Source organism: Crocodylus porosus, unplaced genomic scaffold (genome assembly GCF_001723895.1).
Source record: "Crocodylus porosus isolate Cpor-Errol unplaced genomic scaffold, CroPor_comp1, whole genome shotgun sequence".
NCBI lineage: Eukaryota > Metazoa > Chordata > Crocodylia > Crocodylidae > Crocodylus > Crocodylus porosus.
Genome location: NW_017728911.1, coordinates 22,384,094 through 22,408,742, shown reverse-complemented (window position 1 = coordinate 22,408,742; position 24,649 = coordinate 22,384,094). Strand labels below are relative to the sequence as shown.

The window sequence follows — 24,649 nt, the reverse complement described above, 5'->3', positions numbered from 1 at the left end:
CACACACACACACACACACACACACACACACACACACACACACACTCCTTTATTATAATAGTGTCATTGGGTCATTGAGCTATAGTTATCTTTAGCACCCATATTTTCATCTTTTCACTCTGTGCTTATTGCTTTGTGTGTGTAGTTTCCAGTGTACCACAAAGCATGAGTCTGATTGCACAAAAATGAGGGGATGCATATCATTCCTTTTCTGACATTACGGGGAAATGGTACCTCTGTAAAAACTAAATTGTTGATCTATGTTGCATGCCAATTAGATTGTCAATTCGATTTTAAAATGATAAAAAAACAAGGTATGTGTTCTAAAAAAACCCAAAAGAAACAAATAGGAGTCCTGTAATAGGTAATATCATCTTCTACCAGCAGAGGTCACTATAAACCTCGTTAAAAAGCCATCTCAGCAAAACATTTATACAGGGGAAATGTACTATTAGCCCAGGCCCCCTGTCATTCCTTCACTAGACCGTCTCCCTAACGTGTTCTGTTTATTTTGAATGGCATCTCTAGCTGCTGATATCAGTGGAGACTGTTGTCCCCTCAAAGCTTTTGCTTTAGAAGCAAGGTATAATTTTATATCGGTGGAAATGTTATAAATGTATATATGTTTCTCTTACCCTTTCTAGTTTCATGTTTTGCAATGCTGAGCTTGCTGGCTTTGTTGAAGAATCCACGGATACCATATCTTCCTTCTTCAAATTCATTATCTTTAATGGTAGTTTCTAGTGCCAGCCTCTCTTGTTCCAACTTCTCTAATTCCTCTATATAATTGAAAACAACATTGGACAAAATCATTACAAAACCAACCAACATTAGACAAAATCACTTACAGTTTAAACTAAGTTAAATGCCTAATTGTAATACCATTAAGAGTTATCATTATTATAATGACTATTAGTGTACAACAAAATTATTGGGGTAACAATTCTCCTGAAGTGGGTCCTCCTTGTTGGCCACTAGGTATCCAGAAACAGAAATGATCTGTTTATATGTCTAGTTTAGATTGTACTGCATACATCCATAGCAATTGCATTTGTATATGAGATTAGTGCATTGTGCTTTTTTTATTTTGAAAATTCACAAGACCAGTTGCAAAAGTCTCACTGTATTTATAGTAAAATAATATTTTTCTTCCTTTCACAGAGACCAGAGCATTTTAGGAAAGTTGTTGTCTTCTGCATCATGAAACTGAGGTACTGTGTTGTGTCATTGCCTAAGGGCCCAATCCATAGTATAATGACATCACTATGATCATCTTACTGACTTGAGTTGGTTGTGGATCAGGCCCTAAACTGAGAGAGAGAGCCTGGTCTTCTGCTTCCTCAACCCCTGCTCTAAGCACAGGACCATACTGTCTCCTACTTAGAGATGCTAAAAAATGTTTAGATGTAGATATTGAATAAAGGACCACAGAATACACAAATTACCTGAATATTTTCTCATATTTTGATGTATTTTGAAGCTGCAGAGGCAGCAGATTTAATTAAACAGTTCTGCAAACACAATAATATGAAATATTCCTTTTGTCTTGGGGACAGTAGCCTTCTACTAAGAACCACTTTTTTTTAAATATATGATTTTCGAGCATTATAACTAGTATGGTATACGTGTTGGTCCATAATGAGCTTTCTGTTTTGTAAGGAAAGGTACTTTTATTAGAATAAGATGTGTACCAGATTAGAGTAAGATATGGTACAAGAGTAATCTCTAGCTGGTATATTACACTCACACATACTCGTATATACAAATCACGTGTATTGCCACTGGTGGTTATTAGCTCTGTCGCCTCTCTGAATTGCTATTATTTCCTTCAGACTCCAGTATGACAGCAAGGTGCCTGTGTTTATTAGGACACTATGATAACCAATAACATAGAATTATTCAAATAAAAAAATTCAGTTCTTTTAAATAGTGATGTACTGAATTTAAGTAGAACAGAATGGTTCTTTCTCTGTTTCATAGCCTAATATATTTTATGTGTTATAGCTGATGATACTGGGAATTATAGGCTTAGTTATCATTCCTAGTTATTCTTGGTTCATTTCTATTTTTAACACTTTGAACATTTGCTATTTGATTAGGATGTGATGTTGGTATTTATTATTATTGAACTGGAGTCATACAGAATGCACCTGCACAAAGAGATTGAAAATAACTGGTTTCTTGACTGTTTCCATTACCAGGAACTAAAAATAAAGGTGCTTCTCCTTGGGGTATCAACAAGGAAGATGGCATTGGCCAGTTTGAAATGTTCCCTGTTTTCCTATTTCTCTATGGTGCAGTGCTGTACTGTTCCATGAACATCAGTGTGTTTGGAAGCAGTGTGTTTATCTACTCTGATTCTTTTAAAAAGATATTTAAGGGGTAAAAAACTCTTGAATATTCTTACAGGTGTCTTGTTCCTGGATGCTACCTTGTACTAAAGCCCATCTTACCTAATGGGCACTTAATTTTATTTTTGTCTGGTTTGTATTAAGATTCTTTTATCCCAACCTTCTCCTTTTGCTACAGTTAATACATTTTGGTGTGTGTAGTAACTGAAAACTGCAGAGAAAAAATGAGTGGCAAACCTGCAGCAGGCGGCAGCAGAGAGTCATTATTCTGCTTTATGTATATTCATTTTTGCATAGATTTAATCCAAGTCATGTACAGCAGAAAAAGAGAAATAATTCTTCCTTGGAAACACCAGGACTGATCGCCGTGGCTAGGTTGAATGTCTTCCCGTGAGTGGACAAACTCTCAGATAAGAGAATAATTACTGTGTTACCAAATCTCTTTTGATAGATGTCATGTGGAACCCACCAAATGTCATGTGGAAGTGGTGAGTTACTCACATTGCAAAGAAAAAAACAACCGAGTGAAGGCAAGTATGTGGATCCCAGAAACTACTGTGCCATATGCAGTCCCAGGTGCCCCTTCCCAATTGCTTCTTCACCCTGACAGCACAGCTCCTTGAATAACTATACCAAAATAGGTTGTTTTCCTTTCTACTAGTATTTTCACAAAGGGAATAAAAGTTCCTGGGGTGGGGGGCTGAGACCTTTGGATCCCCCTTACCCAATCCTGCTAGGTGCCTCTGATCCCCAGTGCTCTGGTACAGTCTGGGACCAGGCTGACAATCAGCTGGTTGTCTGCTGGGATGGACTCTTTCAACTTCGCTGGTGCAGGGGAGTGTCCAGGATTATGATCCCAGCCTCCTCTTGCACTGACAAGTAGTCATGGTATGACTGGGATCTGATCCCTGACTCCACAACCAAACCTCCTGCCCATGTATGTACAGTGTGTTAGGGGGCACTTTTGGGATTGGGAATCAGATCCTATCATGCCATTACATGGCTATATATTAGGGGCCTAAGACAATAGAACAGTTAGCAGGATTTGTCAAGTGTATATGGAAGCCATGGAGAAATGAGAATTTTAAAAACAAGCATGTATTCAGCATTGAAATGCACTGAGGTTGAGTTATTAAATCATTACGTACCTTGAACCTGGAGGACTTGAGATATATCGAACCCTTGACTAGTTCTGACAATAATTAGCCCTAGCTCAAAATCAAATGCATCACTGAAAAATAAAATTAAAATGATTCAAATTATATAAAACATTTGTTGCCTTTTACATCATGTGAAACACTTAGAGCTACCATTGTTAATGGCCACTGTGGAGCATTATGGGCCATATGCTGCTTGTTATGGATAAAGAAACCACAGGTAGTAAAATGTTCAGAATTCAGAAAATGTGAATATGTGGGATTCCAGTGATATTTGCCATAAAGAATCAGCCAAGAGGAACAGGCCATCCCTTAGGGTAGGTCTTCTCCAGATTTGCTCTATCCTCCCTCTTGGTGTCTCCTATAGGAGTGGTACTGTCATTGGGTAACCCCTTCATAACTGTGCCCCATTCTGTCCCCACTGTGGGATAGAGCATGTTTGAATTTTGGTTGATCTATGAATAGCTTGTAGGCCAATTTACAGTTAGAAATTCAGGTGCTCCTTGGAGGAGCATGTTTCAGAGTAGCTGCTTCCTGTCCTGGTCCCAGACCACAAAGCTACTGAATCTGCTTGGCATTCACAGATGCAGCTCGCTGTGCCAAACCAGGGATGATATTTTTTTTTTTTGTCTTGTGGACAAATATCTTTAGGTCCTAGGCACTTCATGAGTGAATACAGATCCCCCAAAATGAAAAGCTAATGCAATAAGCCATTATACGAGCTAGATTTATACTTTCATTGTTAGTTACTAGAAGCATTTATACTGTCCAAAGGATCAATAATAGAAACATCAGTAGGAAATAAGATTATTACAGTGAACCATAACTTACTGTATAACGCCTACATAATTTTCAAGTTGCATGGCAGAGGCATTCTTCCAGTCTTTTTTAAATCCGAGCACCAAGGTATTTGGTTTCATTCTACCCAAACCTGAGGCCTAACAATATTAAAACATTGCATGAAAAGGTGTGGGAACAGTCTCTTGCTGTAAATGAGAAATAATGGCAAAAGATAACTGAAGTAATGTTCTGGAGACTCTTAAGATTAGATTGCATTTTGTGAATGTCCTTCATGCCCGTACCCAAGCAGAAAGTAGAAAGATTAGCTCTAAATCATTCCAGCTGTAAATGGTTTTTAGATGATAGAAATGTGGTTTGGCTAAATTAGCATTCATTTGCATTTCTTCTGACATGCTTTCATTAAAATGGTTCAATAACTTAAAATCAAGAGAGAGTTCAGGCTGCTGTTTGTGTGCTCATTCTAACATATTAGCCCAAAGCTTCTCGCAGTTTGGAACAGTTCTCTTGGTTTGGAATGTCTGCTAGACAAATTAAGTTTAAAAATTTCAAACATGCAGAGGAGTTTAGTTCCTCTACAGATGAATTCCTATAGTTCAAGAATTTGTACCACCCCACAGAGGAGATGGTCCCAAACAGCTGAAGATGCTTAATAAGTAAAAATTCATTTGCAAATACCTACGAATAAGAAGTAAGATGAGGTACAGCTTCAGAAAGGAGTCTGAATGTTAAAATCTGGATCCAAATTCAGGAGTTATCAAACATAGGCTACCTCCTGGTGCCATCTAATCTAATTTGACAAAATATGAATGCAGACTAAAAGCAAAACTGTGTATTAGGAACTTCTTATTAGACCACACTGATAGACTAAGCATTGTACTTGCATATTTTTATGGCTAACAAGAAAGAATATGGATAAAGCCATGGGAAAAATGTTTTGTGAGTGATAGTAATGCATCTGAACTATATATATATATCTTGTTTGCAAAACAATTTTATATCGATTTATTCTGGTATTGAACTGGTGATCTTGCCACACTTTCAGCTACTGAAAAGGAAAACATATATGTTTAATTATGCATTTGACTGTGGTCAGGACATATTAAAAAGTGAAAAGATCATCAAGAGAGAATACTCCTTAGAAGTATCAGAAAGGGCACCTGATCAGAAAACTGTTGTGTACAAACTCAGGGTAAAGAATCCTGTTGGGCTTTAAAGCAACAAAAGGGTCTTTATTACCACATTGTCACATTCATCTGTCCATTCAGCAAATGTGCTCAAATCCACAATGTGTTACCAATGAATCACTGGTACCAGGCAGTCGATTAAAAGGCTTTTGGATGTGTCCAGAGTGATGTTTTTTTCCACAGAGCATTTTGTGAGTGAGAAGGGTGGAAGCTTTCCCAACTTTTGCCTCTGACATACAAGTTTAACCACATACATATTTAGGTGTGAGAGAGGACAATTTAAGTTAATTTTACTGGACTGTTGAAAGCAATCTGGAATGTATCTGGAGAACTAGAAAGATATTAAGCTGAGAACATTTATTGAGTTTGATGGACTTCATTGCTTGCAAAATATTATATGTGATGACTTCTATTACATGGAATATAAAAATACACTCTAATGTTTAATATGCTGCATAATACCAACCAACAGAATTCATCTGTAGTGTATGAGCGTTGCCTGCATAGTGTATGGTGCCTTAAAGGCATCTCTGTTTTTATAACAGGAGTTCGTTCATTTAGGTTACAATCAGTCGGCTTTGTTCCATAGTTCTATAGCCCAGAACCAAATCTGTTCATGAGGCAGCCTGCAATGTAAACCGGGGTACCCTCAGGACACCTTTTACATTTATAACACACTATCCATATATACAAGACCTTTTATCAAGTAAACAGTAATGCTTTACATAAAGGGATGCTTTGATGTATCACTTCTATATATGCTCTGTAAATAAAAGGCTTACTTGAAGGAGACTTTTGACTCCATCTCTAAAGCTGTCAGCTGCCACTGCAGCATAAAAGGCTTTTCTTTTGTTCTTTGTAAGCCAAGCCTGCTTTTTTGCCATGCCACTGTTCATCTCCTGAACACACAGCTTGCGTGGTCCCTGCATGATACAATAAAATATTATTAAGAAGACTTCGTATTATACATCACGGTGATTTTGAAGGAGTTACTTAGTCTGCTGCGTGAGGAAATATTGAGAGTCAGAAAAATACATTTCCAAAAAGGGTCCATAGAGATTCAACCCTTTGAAAAGAACCGTACTGCTAACATAATTCACATTCTGTTCAAGAGGGCTGAGGCTGTTAATGCTACTTAAATATAGTGATTCTGACAGAAAGAAGGACTACTATGAATTGTAACAACTTAGAAAAATATCTAAGATGTGGTGAAGCATCGCAGAGTGAATAAACTCTCTCCCTGACTTGACTGAATAAGCAACCTTACAGGAAGGCTCAACAGATCTTAACATACAGTCATTAAGCTACCATCTATTAATAATCAGGCAAAGGGTTTTCAACACCCAATTCAATACAAAAATGCCTTTGTTACTAAGTCCTGTGTCCAGTGACAATTTAATTGGGCAACACCCACCTCCCGTTTGTCATGTGACACAGATTAGATGAATCACTGACTGACTCAGCAGAAGAGGAGAGGAGGAAATGGACAAAAAGTATCTTCCGCCATGGTACAGCCCTGGGGATATTGATATTTACGTGAACAAATGTAGTCTAATACAAATGTTTATTAGCATTACAAAGACTCAGAATCAACATTTGGATGACAGGGTGGGATGGTGTGGGTTATCTCTATATCCGCACAAAATGAAGTTCATTATTTATGTATTGAACATGTGTCTGAACTTGCCAAAGGCAAGTCTATTGAAGTGATTTCCAGTCAGCTGCCCTGCCCAGGAAAGGTGCTTGACATCTCATTAAAAAACAGTCACTGGCAAGCCATCAAGGCTGCAGTCTGGAGCCAGTGACTCTGCTCACAGTGACAATCCTTGCAATCTGGAGCCAGTGACTTAGATTGCCTCTCCATTATTGTTTTACTCCTATAGAATAATTTTTGCCCTGATTGGATGGCCAGGGAGGGAAGTGGGGAAAAGGACATCTCCCAGCACAGCTGATTTCCTTCATTTGGTGGGGTTGTATTCTTGCCACCCGGACTAGAATTATGAGTGGGGTGCTTCTCAATAAAGAGGATTGACAATTACTATATGTAAAGCAGACTGCTCACATTGACAGTCAGTGGACTCTCAGCAGGGGTGAGATTTATGCTAGGGCCAGTTGCACTCAGGAATGTTGTTTCTAAACTTCTCTAATAATGCTTTCAAGCAAAGTTTCTGTGGTCCTAGGTTTCATTTTGTGGTGTTTTCCGCGTTGACTCCGTGAGGGGTTAAACTCAAATCCCAGACTGTCAGCAAGTATGGTGGAATAGTGAGGAAGCACATTTAAGTGACTGAATGGGGCAGCTGGGGAGGGTGAAGAGTAGCATCCTATGCCACAAGCAAGGATGAAGAGAGGCAGAAAGCAGGGTGAAGATGTACCTTATAGACTAACTAAATCAGAGTTGCATACACTTTTGCAAGCCTGACCTCACTTCATCAGATACTGTGACAGGACGTGCACAGAGCCGTCTACCAAATAGAGAGCTTAATTTGAATACAAGAAAGAATGGCAGATGAAATCTGAGCCCTTGAAGGATGTCCTTATATACCCAGAGCTAGAAAAATGGACTAGATGCTAAATAGACCCACTTAGCATGTGGGACCCAGATCTGGGTTCCTTTGTGAGACACCTGATTGAAGAGTGGCACAAAGCCAAGTGGTTACAAGCAGTTTGTTATTTTAGTCCATATTACTTTCCCATATGGTGAAGTCATAAAAAGGTTTTACACAGAATCTTTTGCTTTACTTAATTTGTTTCCCCTCCTTCCAGGGTATTTGAGCATGGCAAGCTGCCATACTGCTGCCAAAGGAACAGACAAGTAGAGTAGTAAGTAAAAGATCCTCTAATATAGAATAATCTACTGTAGACGGGGACAGCTTTAGTGGAAAAACTTCCCCTCCTACACTAACATCCAGACCATAGTGGGAAAACAGATGGTTCCTTTGAACTCATAGTAGGAAAACTTCTGTACGTATCATTATTTAAAAGTGTTACTTAAAAACACTCACTTTTTAAAGGGAATTAATATGCAGTAGTTTTCTAATCTAGTTTTCTAATAAGCAGCATAGATTAAAAATACTCTTGGGTAAAAACTATATTTTCTGTTCCATGTGAAATTCTGTGTTTGATATTTCTCCCTATTCCATAACAGTATAAAAAGAAAGAATTGTGAACCTTTCCTTAATATTCTGGGGGGGGAAATGGAGACAATCAAGGTGTTTAATTTTGATAAAACTGAAATATTGCATTTAAATAAAACACAGTGCAATAAAACAGTGGCAGCCAACCTCTTTGGTGGTCATGCCACAAATTAGCCCACATCCTACCTGACTGCCACTCCAGTCCCCTTCCCCTGCCCTATCCACTGCTCTGCTTTCTGCTTCCTGTCTGACTTGCTGCTCTCCTTCTTTCCCCATCTGATGCTGCCTCCTCCCAAATCTGCTGTGTACATATAGAAGGGGTGCACATACCTCCTTTGGCAGTTTGGCCACCCCTATAATAGAATTTAAAAGACAGTTTTAACCCAAAGGGTGTTTTGAAATAAAAGAATGAAATGTTGCTTTTCAGAAATGTTTCAGTCTCGTTGAAACTTTTCCCAATGAAACAAAATTTTGTTAAAATGGATGTGTTGGAGCAAGGCATTTTGCTTTAGATAGAATAGTTCCATCAGAAACTTTTCTAGCTAGCCAGGCAATAACATTACGAAAGGCTATGTTAAATAATCCAGCAAGCTGTGAGGGCCCTGTGTTAAGTGCATGACTTTTAAATTGGCTCAGAGCCTGGGAGTCCAGGCTTTGTGCCTCCTGTATATTTCTGGCCTCTTCATGGCTTTTTCTCTTATTTTTTTCATGTTCTCCCCAAGCTAGAGTCCCAATGATTTTCTCCTTCACTGTCATGACGTTATATTCTGAATCCACAGAAAATTAATTGAAGTTTGCCTGATTTAACTGGTGTAGCTGAGAGAAAAATGTGATCCTCTGTTTTTCCCAATAATGTTGAGTTTTGGGATCAATACTTTACATTTTGTTAAAGGGTCTGTCACTAGTAGTTTACATTTGTTAGAGGGTCAGATTGTGCCCCTTTTCTTCCCAGTTGCAAACCTTTTTGTGCTTGGAGACAAAGGAGCTCAAATGAACTCCATGTATCATTGCCTGATTTTCTTTTCTATCCATCCCTGAACAATCAGTTACTGCATCCCCAGAAGATAATAGAGACCTGCTGTCCTTTGGCAGAAGGGAATGGAGGACACTCTCTGATGTTCATGGCACTGGGTCCCACAACTTCATACGTAACCAGCTGTATGAGGCAAATCATGTTAATGCCATGTAAAATATTCTTTATTATCCACATTTTAAGGTGCCCATAAGCATAATGTCAAGCACAATTATATATCACTTTGTAGCCTCCACAGGCCAGTAAGGCTCAGCAACCCCATCAGAGCAAGCTGTGGCAAGGAAGTGCTTATAAATGATATTTATGGGCATTATAGTATTCCCAATAACAACACATAGCTGTTTTTATCACCAGCTTATTTCCACAGTTATACAAATCACAGAGGTCCATTGTATCACCATTTTACTACCCTCTAAACTAAATTTAGCTAAAATTGCGGGAGAAAGGATAAACATAAAAAATGCTTATGCTAGCACAACAGACTTGTGCTGTATATAGACTGAAATGAAATCTCCTAGCACTACATGGGAAGTGATAATATTAAAGAGTAAAAGACTCAGTAAAACAGAAAACTTGCTGAAGCCAGACTTTATGAAGTTGTGTCATTTAACTAAACCTAATTCTGCACACAGTCAAGTCAGTGACCCATTTAGTAGAGTGGTCAAGGGTCAGGGTCATATACTTAAACTCATTTTTATTGGTAGAACTGCACTGTCGGTAGTAGAGAAATGTTACCTGGACTTAACCAGCTCTACTATGGGTGTTTCCTCAACTTTTGATAGCAGTTTGTTCCACCCCTCAATTCGTTCTAATGAAGTTTGTCCTATTTAAACTACCATTATTGTTGATTCTGCCTTTGTTGAAAGACTATTTGTTCCCTATCCTCTTTAGTGCATTCTTTTGTGTATAGCCTGGTAGCTTTTTTATCATGCGATAAGCAATATTATTTCTTAGTTTATTCCTTTCTTCAGAAGGTCTTAGCAAAGGATATTTTTCTGCAAAGCGGAATAAGTTTGGTTATTGTGATTATGTTGACAGACAAACTGAACCACAGTGAGGCAGTATGACTTGAACAAGGTTAAGAGTGCAAGTCAGTGATGCACTCGGGAACAAAACTTCAGTATCTCAATTCCTGGGCTCTATTCTCAGAACTGCTCTGCCTCCTTCTCCCATTGCATCTCTATGAGGCATTTGCCAGCAGGCTCCAAATCAGCTATCTTTCTTGTCTAGAATTATCTCCAAATTCATTGACATTGCATATATCTTCCATATTCTGCACAGAAGCCCACTGGCACCAGTGGGAGCACACTGTGTGCTGGATGACTAGAGGACATATAGCTCATCCTTATTTTTAAAGTTCACCTGCAAAGACCTTACCGTGTACACTTCACAGCAAATGCAGAGTCCATTACTCTTTGTGAATGAATGCGTGATATCTAGCAGGGCAGGTCTTGTCATTGGTGCTCCTGTTAATACAATGCACTGGGGTCTGCAGGAAGAAAAAGAGACTGTGTTTGATCAAGGATGTGTTTATCCTGAGCTTCTCAGCATTTCCTTTCAAACCTTACCTGAAATTTTTTACGTGATCTTCCACTGTAGTTAATGCCAGTGCACTTTCTAAGGCATTAACATAGTAAAGAGCCTGTGCAGATGAGCCCCAATTTACTTCTGCATATAACAAAGAAAAACATTGCATGTTATGCCATAGATTTTTTTTCTAAGTTTTGTTACAAATGTCAGCAATCAAGTTATCTATGAGCCGTAGCATAATGTGTTCTATCACGCCTCCTCCACACAAGTGATGGAACAAAATTAGGTTACTGGAATAAAATATGCTTGTGTCATGTGATATGAATACAAACAGGCAAATAAACCCTGTCCTGTTATAAGAAAGCATGAAAAATGTTCTTCCTCTGCTTAAGAAATGTTTTCCTCTCTGTTCCATTAACTCTCTTCCTTTCTCCACACAAAGAATGGACATCCCTGAGTAAGGCATTTGATATGGAACTTCAACAAATTAAAGAAGCCATTAGGAAGGAATATTACAAGCTCCGGTGAGTTAAAAATGACTTGCTTCCAAAAAAGAAAATCAACAATAAAGTGCATCACCCACTGAGTCATGTCAACCAATACAGGTCAGTTAGCTTTTCTATTGAAAACTTACTACAACATCCTCTTTACTACTGTGTACCATGTAAGTGAAGCAAAATTTCTCAAGGAGTCCATATGCGATAAGCTAGTAGAAGGCAAAATTCTGAATGACAGCCAGCAGTGCTTTGTTGTGGGTAGGTCATCTCTGACTAACCTCATCTCCTTCAATGACCAGGTTACTCACCACCTGGATAAAAGAGATGAGGTGGACATCATTTAGTTGGACTTTAGGAAGGACTTTGACTTAGTGTCCCATGAGACTCTTAAGGTAAAACCAGGGGATTATGGGCTCAACAATTCAGTGGTCAGATGGGTGGGAAACTGGCTGCAGGGTCTGACCCAGAGGGTACTAATAGATGGATCTGTGTTAACCTGGCAGAAGGTGGCCAGTACAGTCCCCCTGTGGGCTGGGAGAGTGGGTGGGGAACGGGGCCTATTTGATTTGGAGATTCGGCTGAATCGATTTGGTACAGTGATTCAAATCAATGGATTGAATCACCGTCCCTCGAATTGGCTGAACCCAAATCCAAAGCGAATACTAGCCACTTCTCACAGGCCTAGTAGTAAGCCATAGCTGCTCACCCTTAGACCAGTGCGAGAGTGGAAGGACTAGTGCCCCATAATTCTTCTGCGGAAGAAGCACAACTGTCAGGCAACTCTCAAGATCTGGATGGGTTGAAGTTGAAAACAATGTACTTCCTAAAGGTCCAGTGGCAAGGTAGCTTATTGCTGTTTTCTACGTCAGATCAGGAATGGAAAGCAGGTGCCCCGAGTCCCTGAAAACACAAGTTAAGTGAGGGTCATTCATAGACTTTTTGGGGGATTGGGCTTTGAGCATTGTCTTGGAAGTCCCAATACAAACCCTCAGGAATTAGTTAAGTGTGCTTTACTCAAGACTATTGGCTTGCCAGAATTTAATCATTCATTTGAATGGATCAAAAATTGCTTTCCAAAACCCACATCTTTCTTTCTTTTCTTATTTTCCCTGATATTTTTCCTTTATTTTTTTATACTTGTATTTGGTTGAATGGGGTCAAACTGGAAATAAATTATTTTCAGGTTCTGTTCGGTTGTGTTTTAAAATTGGGAACAAGTCCAGATGCACAAGTGCAGAGCTGGCATTCTATGTGATCAGAACATTTCCTTTTCTCTTTGTCTTTCCCCATGGTTGCAAGGAATATTATGTATCTCTCAGTATCACTCGGCTGTGGTAGAAGTTACTGCCTTGGTGAGATGGAGAGACAGTTTTGTACAGATGTTTCATCAGTGCACAGATGTCAGATCTGTTGCTTGAGTATTAGTTCAATACACTCCGTCCCCCACTTACCATTCAGAACCTCTGACTTGGGCTAGTTTGCATGGCTTGAGATATAAATTTGGACTCGGATTTGATTTAACATCATGTGCTGGAATTCTCCATTATGTAGCAAGGAAACAAGCAAAATCCCTCAAATGCTAGTAACCCTCCAGTGGCCTTCCTGCAGTTCCCTCAAAGACAGGAAAATTCTCCAAAAATCAACACTAGTGAGCAGGGACTATCCTAGAGCATGCCTGCACAAATAATATTTAACACTGCAGAGTTCACTTAGGGATCAGACCCTGCATTTAAGCACTCAGGTTATCCTAACTTAGGGTGGCTACAAAGCCATCTTCAAATTATTGTTTCAACACTGATGCTGCAGTAGCCACACAAATGGGTAGAGACTTCTGGGGATATTTCCCATTATTCTTTGTGCTCTAAACATTATGCACCTCTGATTCTATCCCAGTGGGAAAATGAGTCTGGGAATGACACTAGCAGATGCTCTGTTGGTTAGGCAGGCAGGGTACCAGCCCATATGAAAGCTTCACTTGAGCTTTAATCTACAGCCCCATGAACCAGCTAGCTCTGGTAGAAAGCACCTCCAAACTCTGAGATGATGAGTGTGGATGGGAGGCACCCAACTGTGAACTCTGCAGTGAAGATGTACCCCTAACATTTAAGAATTGAAATGGGAGTGTATCACAGGGTCCAGTGCCAAGTTGAAAGCTGTCCCTTAGTACAGGTAATGCTGCTGAAATAGCATGAATCAAAACTGTCAATCTTAATCCAAAGCCTCTTTGGGAGGCTTTTATGTTTGAGTCAGAAAGGGCCTGTTTCTTAGAAACCTCCCGCAGAGGTTTCGTAGCACTAAGAGGTAGCACCTGCAGTCTGAAAGACAGGATAAGGCCTTTGATTTGGGAATGAATATAAATGTTCGTAGCATCTAAGAGGACTGGACTTTGTGTTCAGGGGATTTCCTTCCTATTTCTAAGAGGGAAGGAAAAGCATCTTTAAGAAGGAGCTATGTTTTGGAAACTTTGAAAGGTGTTTGCTCCTTGCCCCAAATTTATTCAGTGCCCTCGGCCCTTGCCGACACAGAAGTTGTATTAGTTTAGAAACTGATTTAACTAGTGCAGTGTCTTGGGTTGACACTTGCATTAGTTTGTGCCTAGTATCTGTTGAAGCTGTTTATGAGCCAGCTTCAAGTTGATTTAAGAGCAGTCACATACCAAGATGCACATTTTTAACTAAATCAGTTTAAAACTTGTACCTGAAGTTAAACTGATGCAACTTTATATTTAAACCGGGCCTTGGACTCTTCTGGTATTGCTACCAAAAATCAACACGGTTTTGCCAAAACCAATACTTAGAATAGGATTTCACTCTAGTACCTGGGAGTCTCCAGTCTTCTTTTAAAAACTGATTATATAGAGAGGAAATATTCATAGGCTATAGACTTAGGGAGAATTATGAGGTATACTGTAGCTGCAAAGCAAATACAAAACAGTAATTAGGTATTCCAGTCTTACCTGGCTTTTTGTATGTCACATAAATATAGAGGAAGAGCTCAATGGCATAAGTGATAACAGCTGCCCACCAGTTGATAACAAACATGACACCACAGCACAATGCAGCTCCAAAAAGTGATACCCACATGTTGTAATATTTGAATGCAGGTCTCCACCCTGTTTAAATTAGAATAGAGGATATCTGAGCTACCAGAGACTTAGAGGGGAAATGCTGAAAATCACAGGCTTTTCTTTTTGCACATGTAGACACTTCTGTGTGCACTTTCACTGTTGCATGCAGATAATGGAAGGCATATGAAAAAAACTTGTGCATGAAAGTAATAGGAATGTCCCTTGCATGCGTGTAGATGGAAACTGATTTGAGACTTTGCTATTCAGACCTTTAGGTCTCTGCTGATGTGCCCACTCTTGTTTTAAACATTCATATGCTTTTGCCAAATCACAGATCACTGATTCAGAACTAAAAATAGATTTTCCTATAACTGCAAGTAATGGCACGTTCTCTTCTTTTGCTGCATGCACATGCATATATAAAACTCATTAATGTTAATGAAAGTTATATGCTTGCTGAGAGGCTACATTGCAATACTGTAAGTGCACCTGTCTTTTAAATGTAGAAATTGTTTGACATCACTGGAAAAATGCAATTGACTTTAAAAAGATATTATTCCTGCTGCGCGTGAACTATGATATTGAATCCTTCCCCTGCTAGTAATTTAAATGATGGAGCCAAACAGTGTACCTCCATGGTTTGTAGGTCTCTGCCAGGTGTTCTGTAGCAGAAATTCTTTGGATAAGGAAAAATACTGAAGATATAAGGGGGGACTGAGCAGCCCTAACATGGATCACAATAATAATGATGGAATGGGAAGGCTCTGTGCTCTGAAAAAAATTGCAGTCATACAGCCTTGCAGTTATGAACATCTATCACTATGACTTGGCAGGAACCACAGAAATTAGTCAAAGGAAGTGAGAAAAAGGGGAAAATGGCTATGGTTTTGTCTGAAATGTTAAGTAGCCACAGAATCATGACTGATGTACACATGAAGTGCACAGAGGTAATTTGTACTGAGCTCTATGGCAGCATAGAGCAGATCTGCATTTGTTCAACTGTGCAGATAATTAGCAGAAATGTTAATCTTTTCTGCCCTCTGAACAACTGGCAGCAAGCCGACCTATATAACAGGAGCTAATATATATGTTTATGCAACTGTTGTAGTTTTTTCACACTGGAAATAAAGAACATATTTCTCTACTGTTTGAAATGAATAACTGGTTTGCAACAGCAGGAAATTGCCTTTAGTATTGGTTAAAAAGGAAATAATTCAGATGATTCTCCTTGTTACCGGTTGCCAACCCTTCGTTCTTGAAAATAATGAGACTGATGCTGTCCACAGAGACTTGCACACAGACATGGGTCTATTCACTTCCTTGTTACACAAAGATGGAGAAAAGTATCTCATCATCGTACCTCTTATCCCAAGCTAGCAGAGTCTGGGCCAAATAGTAAGAGTCCTTTCCAGCCTGGAGGATTCAGTTGCCAGTATGAAGAGTGTATGTATTTCTCTACAAATCTGGTACTGGTCAGGATATACCCCAAAACCATTCTGGTTGGTTGTATTTTCCTGTTCTACTCAATCTCTTCCAAGGGTTATCAATTCAAGCAGTATAGCATACTCTACTTCTGTACACACTAGTTGAGGGCATAATTTGCTTAAACTGTATAATACAAACCAGCCTCAGTCTTTTTGCCAATTTATATTATAACAAGCATCAATTACCTGCTTATCAGTGAAGTACAAAAGATACTTAAGCATGTAGCATCTTTCAGAATAACTTCCTTTTTGTAATATAATTATAGCTTAGTTAACTGCATAGAAATGGTGAAGTGGAAGCTGCCATTAAAAGGCATCTATTAGAAGCTTTGTAAAATATGGGAGTTAGTCAGTTTTGGGGTCCCTATCTGCCCTCATTTTTTAAGTTTCTAATAGCAGCCCTGAAACTGAAGCCTTGAAAATGATAGAGCTAATCAGTTTCAGGTCTGCTAATTCCACCACACTGGGCACATCTACACTAGACATGTACTGCAGAGTTGCCAAGTTAGCTTGGCAGTAAATGTCTCAGTATATACATGTGAGACCCTATTAGGCCACAGGAAACAAATAAACTCCACAGCAGGGTAGCACTTGTATTTACAAGTACGACCGTTCTGTGGAGTTTGTTACTCTGCCACACCGCATGTATAGATACTGACCCAACTAGGTGGGACATGAGGATGCGTCAGTGTAGGGGCTGCCTCCTGACTAGCCCCACACCTTCATGCGCCAGCCAGCCACCCTGCAGCACACTGAGTAAGGTTGGAGCAGCCCAAGGCTGGCAGGCTGACTCCCCAGGGCCCCCTGCCAGTCAGAGCTGCTCTGACCTGGCTCACCATGCTGCAGTCACAGGCACACATTCAAGCAGCATGCCCAGGAGTAATAAACTATATATTATAACTATAAAATGTATTGCCTTGGATTAAAAGCATGTGTAGATGTGCCCACTGTGTATCTAATGAGTATTGTTTAGGTAAGTGCATCGTACTCTGGGTTAAATACACAGTCTTTTTCATACCCAAGTCATAGTTTCATAGTTGGTAGGGTCAGAAGGGACCTAAGCAGATCTTCAAGTCCGACCCCCTGCCATGGGCAGGAAAGGATACTGGGGTCAAACGACCCTGACTAGGTGATTGTCTAGCCTCCTTCTGAAGACCTCCAGGGTAGGAGCCAGCATCACTTCACTTGGAAGTTGGTTCCAGATCCTAGCTGCCCTGACTGTGAAGTAGTGCCTCCTGATATCTAGCCTAAATCTACTTTCAGTCAACTATGGTCGTTATTCCTTGTTACTCCCGGTAGTGCTTGGGGGAACAGGGACTCTCCCATTGCCTGCTGGTCCCCCTTGGCAAGTTTACAGATGGCCACCAGATCCCCTCTCGGCCTTCTCTTGTGGAGGCTGAACAGGTTCAGGTCCTGTAGCCTCTCCTCATAGGGCCTGCCCTGCTGCCCCCTGATCATGCAAGTGGCCTCCTCTGGACCCTCTTGATGTTGTCCACATCTCTCCTGAAGTGTGGCGCCCAGAACTGGACACAGTACTCCAACTGTGGCCTGATCAATGCCGCATAGAGGGGGAGGATCACCTCTTTGGCCCTGCTCGAGATGCATCTGTGGATGCATGACAAGGTGCGGTTAGCCTTCCTGACCGCGTCCCACATTGGCGGCCCATGTTCATCTTGGAATCAACAGTGACTCCAAGATCCTTTTCTGCCTCTGTGCTGATGAGAAGGGAGTTCCCCACCTGTAGGTATGCTGCTGGTTCTTCCTCCCCAGGTGCAATACCTTGCATCTGTCAGTATTGAAACCCATCCTATTCTCTTCTGCCCATCCCGTAACCCATCCAGATCTAGTTGTAGCCTGTCCCTCTCTTCTAGCATGCCCACTTCTCCCCACATCTTAGTATCATCTGCGAATTTGAATGAAGTGCTCGTAAAGCTGTGCCAGGGGTCCCCGCGATGACATCTGCTAATTCCCTCAGCACTCTGGGGTGGAGATCATCAGCTGATTTGAACATGTCTAGTCCCGCCAGAAGTTCTCTGACTAGGTCCTTACTGACCCTGGGCCTGGTTGCTTCTCCCCTGGGTCCGTCCGGTATCACAGTGAGGGGGATGTCCCTGTCCCTGCTCAGAAAAATGGAAGCAAAGAGTCTGTTAAAGAGGTTAGTTTTGTCATCTGGTGTGACCACCAGATTTCCAAGTGTGTCCTGCAGAGGCCCCACGTTACTCAGTACCTTCTTTTTACCCCCTATGTATTTAAAAAAGGACGTCTTGTTATTCTTGATCCAGGTCGCTAGTCCCAGTCCCATCTCCACCTTATCCTTCCTAACAGCCCCCCTACAATCTTGAGTAATGGAAGTATAATCCCCCTTGGTGATGGCCCCCTCCCTTCCACTGGGTGTATGCCTCCTTTGTGGCTTTGAGACGTTCCTGGATGCTTTTGGTCTTTGCACTTAAATGGAGGACACTGTTGTCTAAGTTATTAATTTTGTGCATATTTCCCTGCAGATCTTCTGCAGTCATTGAGAAGAGACCATGATGCCTTGGATGGCTCTTTCTCCTTCTCTTGCTCCCTCTTCCCCCTCCCTTCCTGCTGTAGTTGTGACAATGGTTGATTTCCAGCTAGGATGTCCTGGTACCCTGGAGTTTCAGGGGTGCCATACAGTGTTTGTGCTGTTAAGTGTGAAGACATGATTCACACGATACGCCCAGGGATTTCAAATAGAGGAATCCATAGCGTAAAAACCATTCTGCCCTGTTGTGGTCTTTCTGAGTTCTTTGCAACAGAAGAATTGCTCTATTTTTTGCTGTTCAAAAATGAATGAAAACTAAGAGCTAGCATTTTATCAAGGGTACCTTGAGTCCAAAAAGGTTGAGAACCACTGAGCTATGCATACTTTCTCTATGTGACTGATGGGCTGCACAGACTTTTAAAAAGGGGAGTGATGATGGAAGCATTCTCTGCCTGGTGTTCTATAAAAGAGATTCTTTAGAGAGGGAAAACACTGAACATGCCAAGAAGTAGCCTTTTTCCTTCCCTGAGGTTTGTCTTATGCAACATAGGTGCAGGAAGCATAGGTGCCTCTACATCCCAGAACCAAATTACAGTTGTGAGAATTAGTCCCTAGCCTTGTGTAGATTTGCCTGTCTTCAGGAGGATCATGTTCAGGCCTTAAATAATTTTACAGATACTATGTTTAAGATATACTCCTTATTCATGTTCAGAATGATAAACTGTGAAGTTTACATTGAATTCAGAGAAGCTTCTAAAACTAACCTGGAGATTTTGCATATGATGCATGAAAACAAGAGAAGTTAATAAGTGCATATGAAGCCAGGAAGAAGTTGGAGATGATGGGTGCGATGGTGTTCAGTTCAGCTGAAAGAAAGAAGCACAAGTTAAATGCCATATGTATGTTTCTTTGAAGGGGTTTTGGATGGACAGCATTTCTTCAAACTATGAAGGTATCTGGATATAGCAGAAGTTTGTTACCCCTGCAGAGGTTGGACATCCTCCTGGTCATTTTAACTGCAGGTCAGCTTGTGATATCCTCACTCATGTGGTAGGCCTGACTATGGAATCTGTCTCACTGATTTTGATGAAGCTGCTTATGATGTAAGGGCCTATTTAATGTAAAGACATCACAGTTTGGATCTTTGGCTTAATTATTTTAAGATGCAATTAGAAAGGTCATGTAATTCTTAAGAACAAAAGGGGTATCGTGACCTTTACTTATTCCTTTTCAAAAGACGGTTTAAAATCTCTCCACCAAGCCCTTCAATTCTTGACCCACCGTTTGATTATGAAGTCATATGACAAATTCACTTAGGACTCCAGATATCCCAAACCACCACAGTGGTGCTGAAATGTAGAAGATAGCTGTGGACATCTCCTAAGCATCAGTACTTTGACATTGTGCTGAAGTCCTTGGGAATTTACTATGTGGAAGGCTTTAAAGGATGTTCTGTCTTTTCTTGAGATTTGGAATTTAATGCCAAATAGAAAAACTCAAAAAAATTGGTTAATTGGATATAACTAATGTTTTAAGGTGATGAACATGTGCCTGTCCCATTGAAGTACATTGGAGCTGCCAGGTGTGCAGCACTTTTACAAATCAGGCCATAATAATTTACTTTGCCTCCTGGTCAGATTGTGGGCCTTTGAGAATAATGTGTCACTGCTTTCAGTGGAAGCACATACATGACTGCATAATTGCTTAGTCAAGTTACTGATTTCTTTGTCCTTGAGCTAAATATTCAAATATCAACTTCCACAATTTTAGTATGAATTCCTGCCTGAAATAACTTACTATGGGCACCTCTAGAGTAGGTATCATGCTTTTCTTGTACACCAAACATTTCAGTTAAGATTATTTTGACTTGAGCATGGGCTTTGAGAACTCAGTGCAGGTGGTCAATACCCATAAACAAATATTCTTGCCTTGAGACAATGTTAGTGGATTGTGAATAGTGTGTGGCCACAACTGGCTAATGCTCTGCAGTTGAGCCTCTCTCCTGGCTGCTTGATTAATGATAAAAGAATGAGATACATTAATAATCAGTGATCACATAAAATGCATTCCACATTTTGCACCTTAGATTTTCTCACAAGATGAAAATAATTTAAAAGACTTAGCTTAGAATACATTTAAATACCAATATGGATAGTGACTTAACAGCAGATATTTTTATGGTGTAAGAAATGGAAAAAAATGTAAACTCTCACATATTTGTTTCTAAGTTATAGTAGGGTAGCAGCAATTGTACAAACCTATCAGAATGAATGCCATAGCAATAATGAAAGTAAGAATATATCCTCTGATTGGCTCGTTGTTTTTTCCATAACCTTTGGCAAAGAAATGGAGTGCTTTGTAGATGTTATCCTTGCAAAGTGCCTGGTGGACAAATTGGAACTTAATTCAGTTAGCTAGTGCTTTCTGTATTAGAAAAAAAATATTAGTAAAGCAGGTGTTAAGTTACACATGGTCTAATAAAAATAATCATATCTATTTTGGGTGTATCAAATATATCAATTGCTACAGATGTAAGCACTCAAACAGTATCTTATAGTAGATAAATAAACTGTGACATTTAAGAGAGAGTACATGGTAAGCATTATTTCAATAGTTTGTATGGCACAACTTAATAGGGGAAACTGAGGCACAGATTAGTGACTTGCCCAAATCAACTATCAGATTTTTGACAGACCTGGAATCCATACCCAGGTCATCACAGTTTTTAGCTCAATTGCATGAAACAGCAAGCCAAGTCTCTTTCTATACTAATATAATAAAACCTCTTTAAAATATTTTATGCAGGTATTTGTTTTGCCCCAGGTAGAAAAAATTAATGTTTTTGAAAAATGTGTCACAGCTAATAAAGACAGGTAGCTCACATGATTATATATTACTTAGGGTCAAATAGGATGTAAGGAAATTGATGTTCTGCATTATACCTGGAAAACCTTGGGTGCACTGACAAGTGAGGCTAAAGCTGATGACAGGGTAGCAGAAAAGATTCCTGCAGTGATTAGAGGACCAAAGCCAGAAACCATGCTCATAACCTTAAACAAAAAAAGCAAAGAACTGTCAGACTCGCACATAGAAAGCAGTTCTCAATCACAGGTACTTCTCTAGCCCCTCTTATAACAGTGCCCCAGTGCCAGTCACCTTCTGTAGTGTATTAATCCATAAAATACCCGTGAGGTAGAAAAATGCCATTATCTCCATTCTACAAGTAGCAGACTGAGGCACACAGGGACTGACTACCAGAGTTTTCAAGGTCCTTATGTGTCTAATGAAGCAGAGAAGCACGTAGTGAGATTTTTCAGAGTATATAGATGTCCAGTGCCTGTGGGTAACTACAGAATATTGAGCAGATGAAACACGCCAGCAGTGGTGGCGAATGGAGATCATCAGCCCCTAGACCTGCAGCCAGAAGTTAGGGCAGAGGTGTGCCACAGAAACTAACTGGTTCAGAGAAACAACAGCCTATGACAACCTCATGCCTCTCTGAACTAGTTAGTCTCTGGCCCTGCCTTCTGCCTAACTTCAGGGTAATACAGAACTGGAATTAACGTGGAACTGGGAGGAAATTAAGGCAGCAGAACTGAAAACCAAAGTGAACCCAGGCAAAGGGTTTGGGCAGGGCCAACCTTTCTTGTTTTGTTGTTGTTCTTTTTAACTTAATCTGCCAGAGAAAAGACGGGGGACATGGTGTTCCTGATGAGGGCAACACAACCAGAACAACTGGAACAGCAGAAGGGTTAGAGGTAGAAAGGAGGCTCTATTCATTAGCTGTCAGTAAACAAAGTCTTGTTTACACAAGTTGCATATGTGTGCATGTATTGCTTATAATTATAGATATTAGCTAATTAAAACCTGGAAATTATTCATCAGCCCATAAGCACATGGCTGACTTTTGCAGCTGGAAAAATCATAGCCCAAGGCACATGCCGACGATCCATTACAGTTTGTTCCAGATACAACCGTATCATTGACGTTCCCAGTAGCATCACGCACGACACAAGCAGCTGTAGAAACAACAACATACTATTATTTCCCTTCCTTGTGATGCTAAAAGAATGTTCTGCCACACTTTGGATCTTAGCCTGCATATATATGTTTTATAAAAATTGCTGCCTCAGTTTTATCCCAAAGAGCACTGCTTTACATTAGGATAATATTACTTCTCTAGATTGTGACTTGGTCTTCTGTACTGTGAGCACATATCTACTCTGAGCACTTTCAAAAGAAGTCAATGCTTTGGACAGTGGGGACTGGCATTTTTATGGAAGTAGAGTACATGGTGCTTGGAGGATCAACAGAAAATGAACTCATTAACTCAGAGCAGACATAGTGAAGTACATATTTCATCTCTGGGCCTCTTTAAGAGTGCTGGAGTCCAAAGATAGTCATGTTGCCAAAGTGTTTCAAGTCTGGGCATACATTTCTGGTATAATGAGGGCTTCCATGGGCCAGCTCTTCTAAGCTGGCATCACTCCAATAGAAGTCAATAGAACTATGTGTATTTATACCACCTGAGAATTTGTTCTGTAGACTTTTCTTTGTTACTAATGAAGTTTATGTTCTGTCTCTGTTTTTGTTTTGTTTTGTTTCATTTTGCTTTCTCTCAGCACGGGGAAGAAATCTGGGAAGTTAATTTATGAAACTGTGAGCTCAACATCTTTCATAGCAAAAGTGTAAGTTCACACAATATTTTCAAACATGTTCAAACATGATTTTATTATGACAGTTCCCAAACTGATGTGCAGGCTGACCAGAAATCATTACACTGAAATTCAGCACTCCTGGGGTTGAAATGCAACCACTGCTTAACAGAAATGAACATTAAACCGGTTTAGGACAGGAAGTGAAGAACAAATGTATCCAACTGACCCTGCAGGGGAAATGTAGACACTCATAATTCAATTACCAGAGTTGGCTTTGGTGAGAGCTCCCCTCCCTTTGCATAAAGGACAAAGACCAGAAGAGTCCAAAAAGACTGTAGTTTTCTGTCTCCTGTAAAAGAGCGCATTTTACAGGGCCCTAGCATGATGCTAAGTCACTCGTGCAGAAAGAGGAAATACCATTCATTAAGGTGCCTTCTTAAAATTGAAATAAACTTGGTATTTGAATATGTATTGCACCCCAATAATGAGAATTTAATTGCCTGTTCCTCTCACACAGATGATGGCAGTAGTAGAGGTTTATTTTCTATGTGTCTGTTTTGTTGAACTGTGCTTTGAAACTTATTTTGAGCTGACGCTTCTTCTGGAGAATTCATCTTTAGAACATTCCTCTGAACTGTGTATCAGTGGGTGATGAGTCTTTGTCATTGAATTGGGTACAAAAGTAACTGCAGAGCACCGCAAGGTTTCCTGATAATACAAAAGGAATTCCTCTGCTTGTATGTAGGCACACAGTTGGAAAAATCCCATCCAGATGTCAACTGGAGCCTTTTGTCTCTGTTAATCTGTTTTTCCTTTTTTCATACATTATAAAGTCAAAACAGCTGTCTTACTGCATAGCAAATCCACAGGATCAAAAACAATGATGAGGTTAACTATTCATCTAAGTATGGAGCTCTAAACCTACTTAATTGTATTAATTATGACACAAAACAGATGTTCACTACATACCTGCACATATTGCAACTCCTAGGTAAGCAATAGTTGTAATCAGAATGGCCAACATTGTTCCCTTGGGTATAGCACTTTGTGGGTCCTTAAAGATTGTAATAACAAAAACTGCTGTGAGTTCTTTATAGACCTGGAAAATAAGACTTTACTCTCTGTACTTTCATTATATACAAGCTAGCAAGACTTGGTGCGTGTGTATGCAAATAAAAAATAGGAGAAGGAATTTTTGCCCTTTAGGGTATGTACAGACATTTGGGAGGGTTAGGGGGAGGTTGGGT

General features: G+C 40.0%; 1 protein-coding gene across 4 annotated transcripts in view; it reads right to left on the bottom strand.

Moving 5' to 3' along the window:
- SLC12A1 (solute carrier family 12 member 1) overlaps nt 1-24,649 on the bottom strand; it is a 60,265-nt gene that overhangs the window by 11,236 nt on the left and 24,380 nt on the right. For all 4 annotated transcript variants that reach the window (XM_019533620.1, XM_019533619.1, XM_019533621.1 and 1 more), the window contains 12 exons: nt 24,372-24,456; nt 22,612-22,763; nt 21,687-21,794; nt 21,003-21,126; nt 19,509-19,610; nt 14,644-14,799; nt 11,229-11,328; nt 11,038-11,149; nt 6,276-6,416; nt 4,340-4,446; nt 3,500-3,582; nt 636-779 (listed from right to left, as the gene is read on the bottom strand). In XM_019533620.1, the coding sequence (XP_019389165.1) occupies nt 636-779; nt 3,500-3,582; nt 4,340-4,446; nt 6,276-6,416; nt 11,038-11,149; nt 11,229-11,328; nt 14,644-14,799; nt 19,509-19,610; nt 21,003-21,126; nt 21,687-21,794; nt 22,612-22,763; nt 24,372-24,456 (1,414 nt within the window). The remainder of the gene's footprint in view (nt 1-635; nt 780-3,499; nt 3,583-4,339; nt 4,447-6,275; nt 6,417-11,037; nt 11,150-11,228; nt 11,329-14,643; nt 14,800-19,508; nt 19,611-21,002; nt 21,127-21,686; nt 21,795-22,611; nt 22,764-24,371; nt 24,457-24,649) is intronic.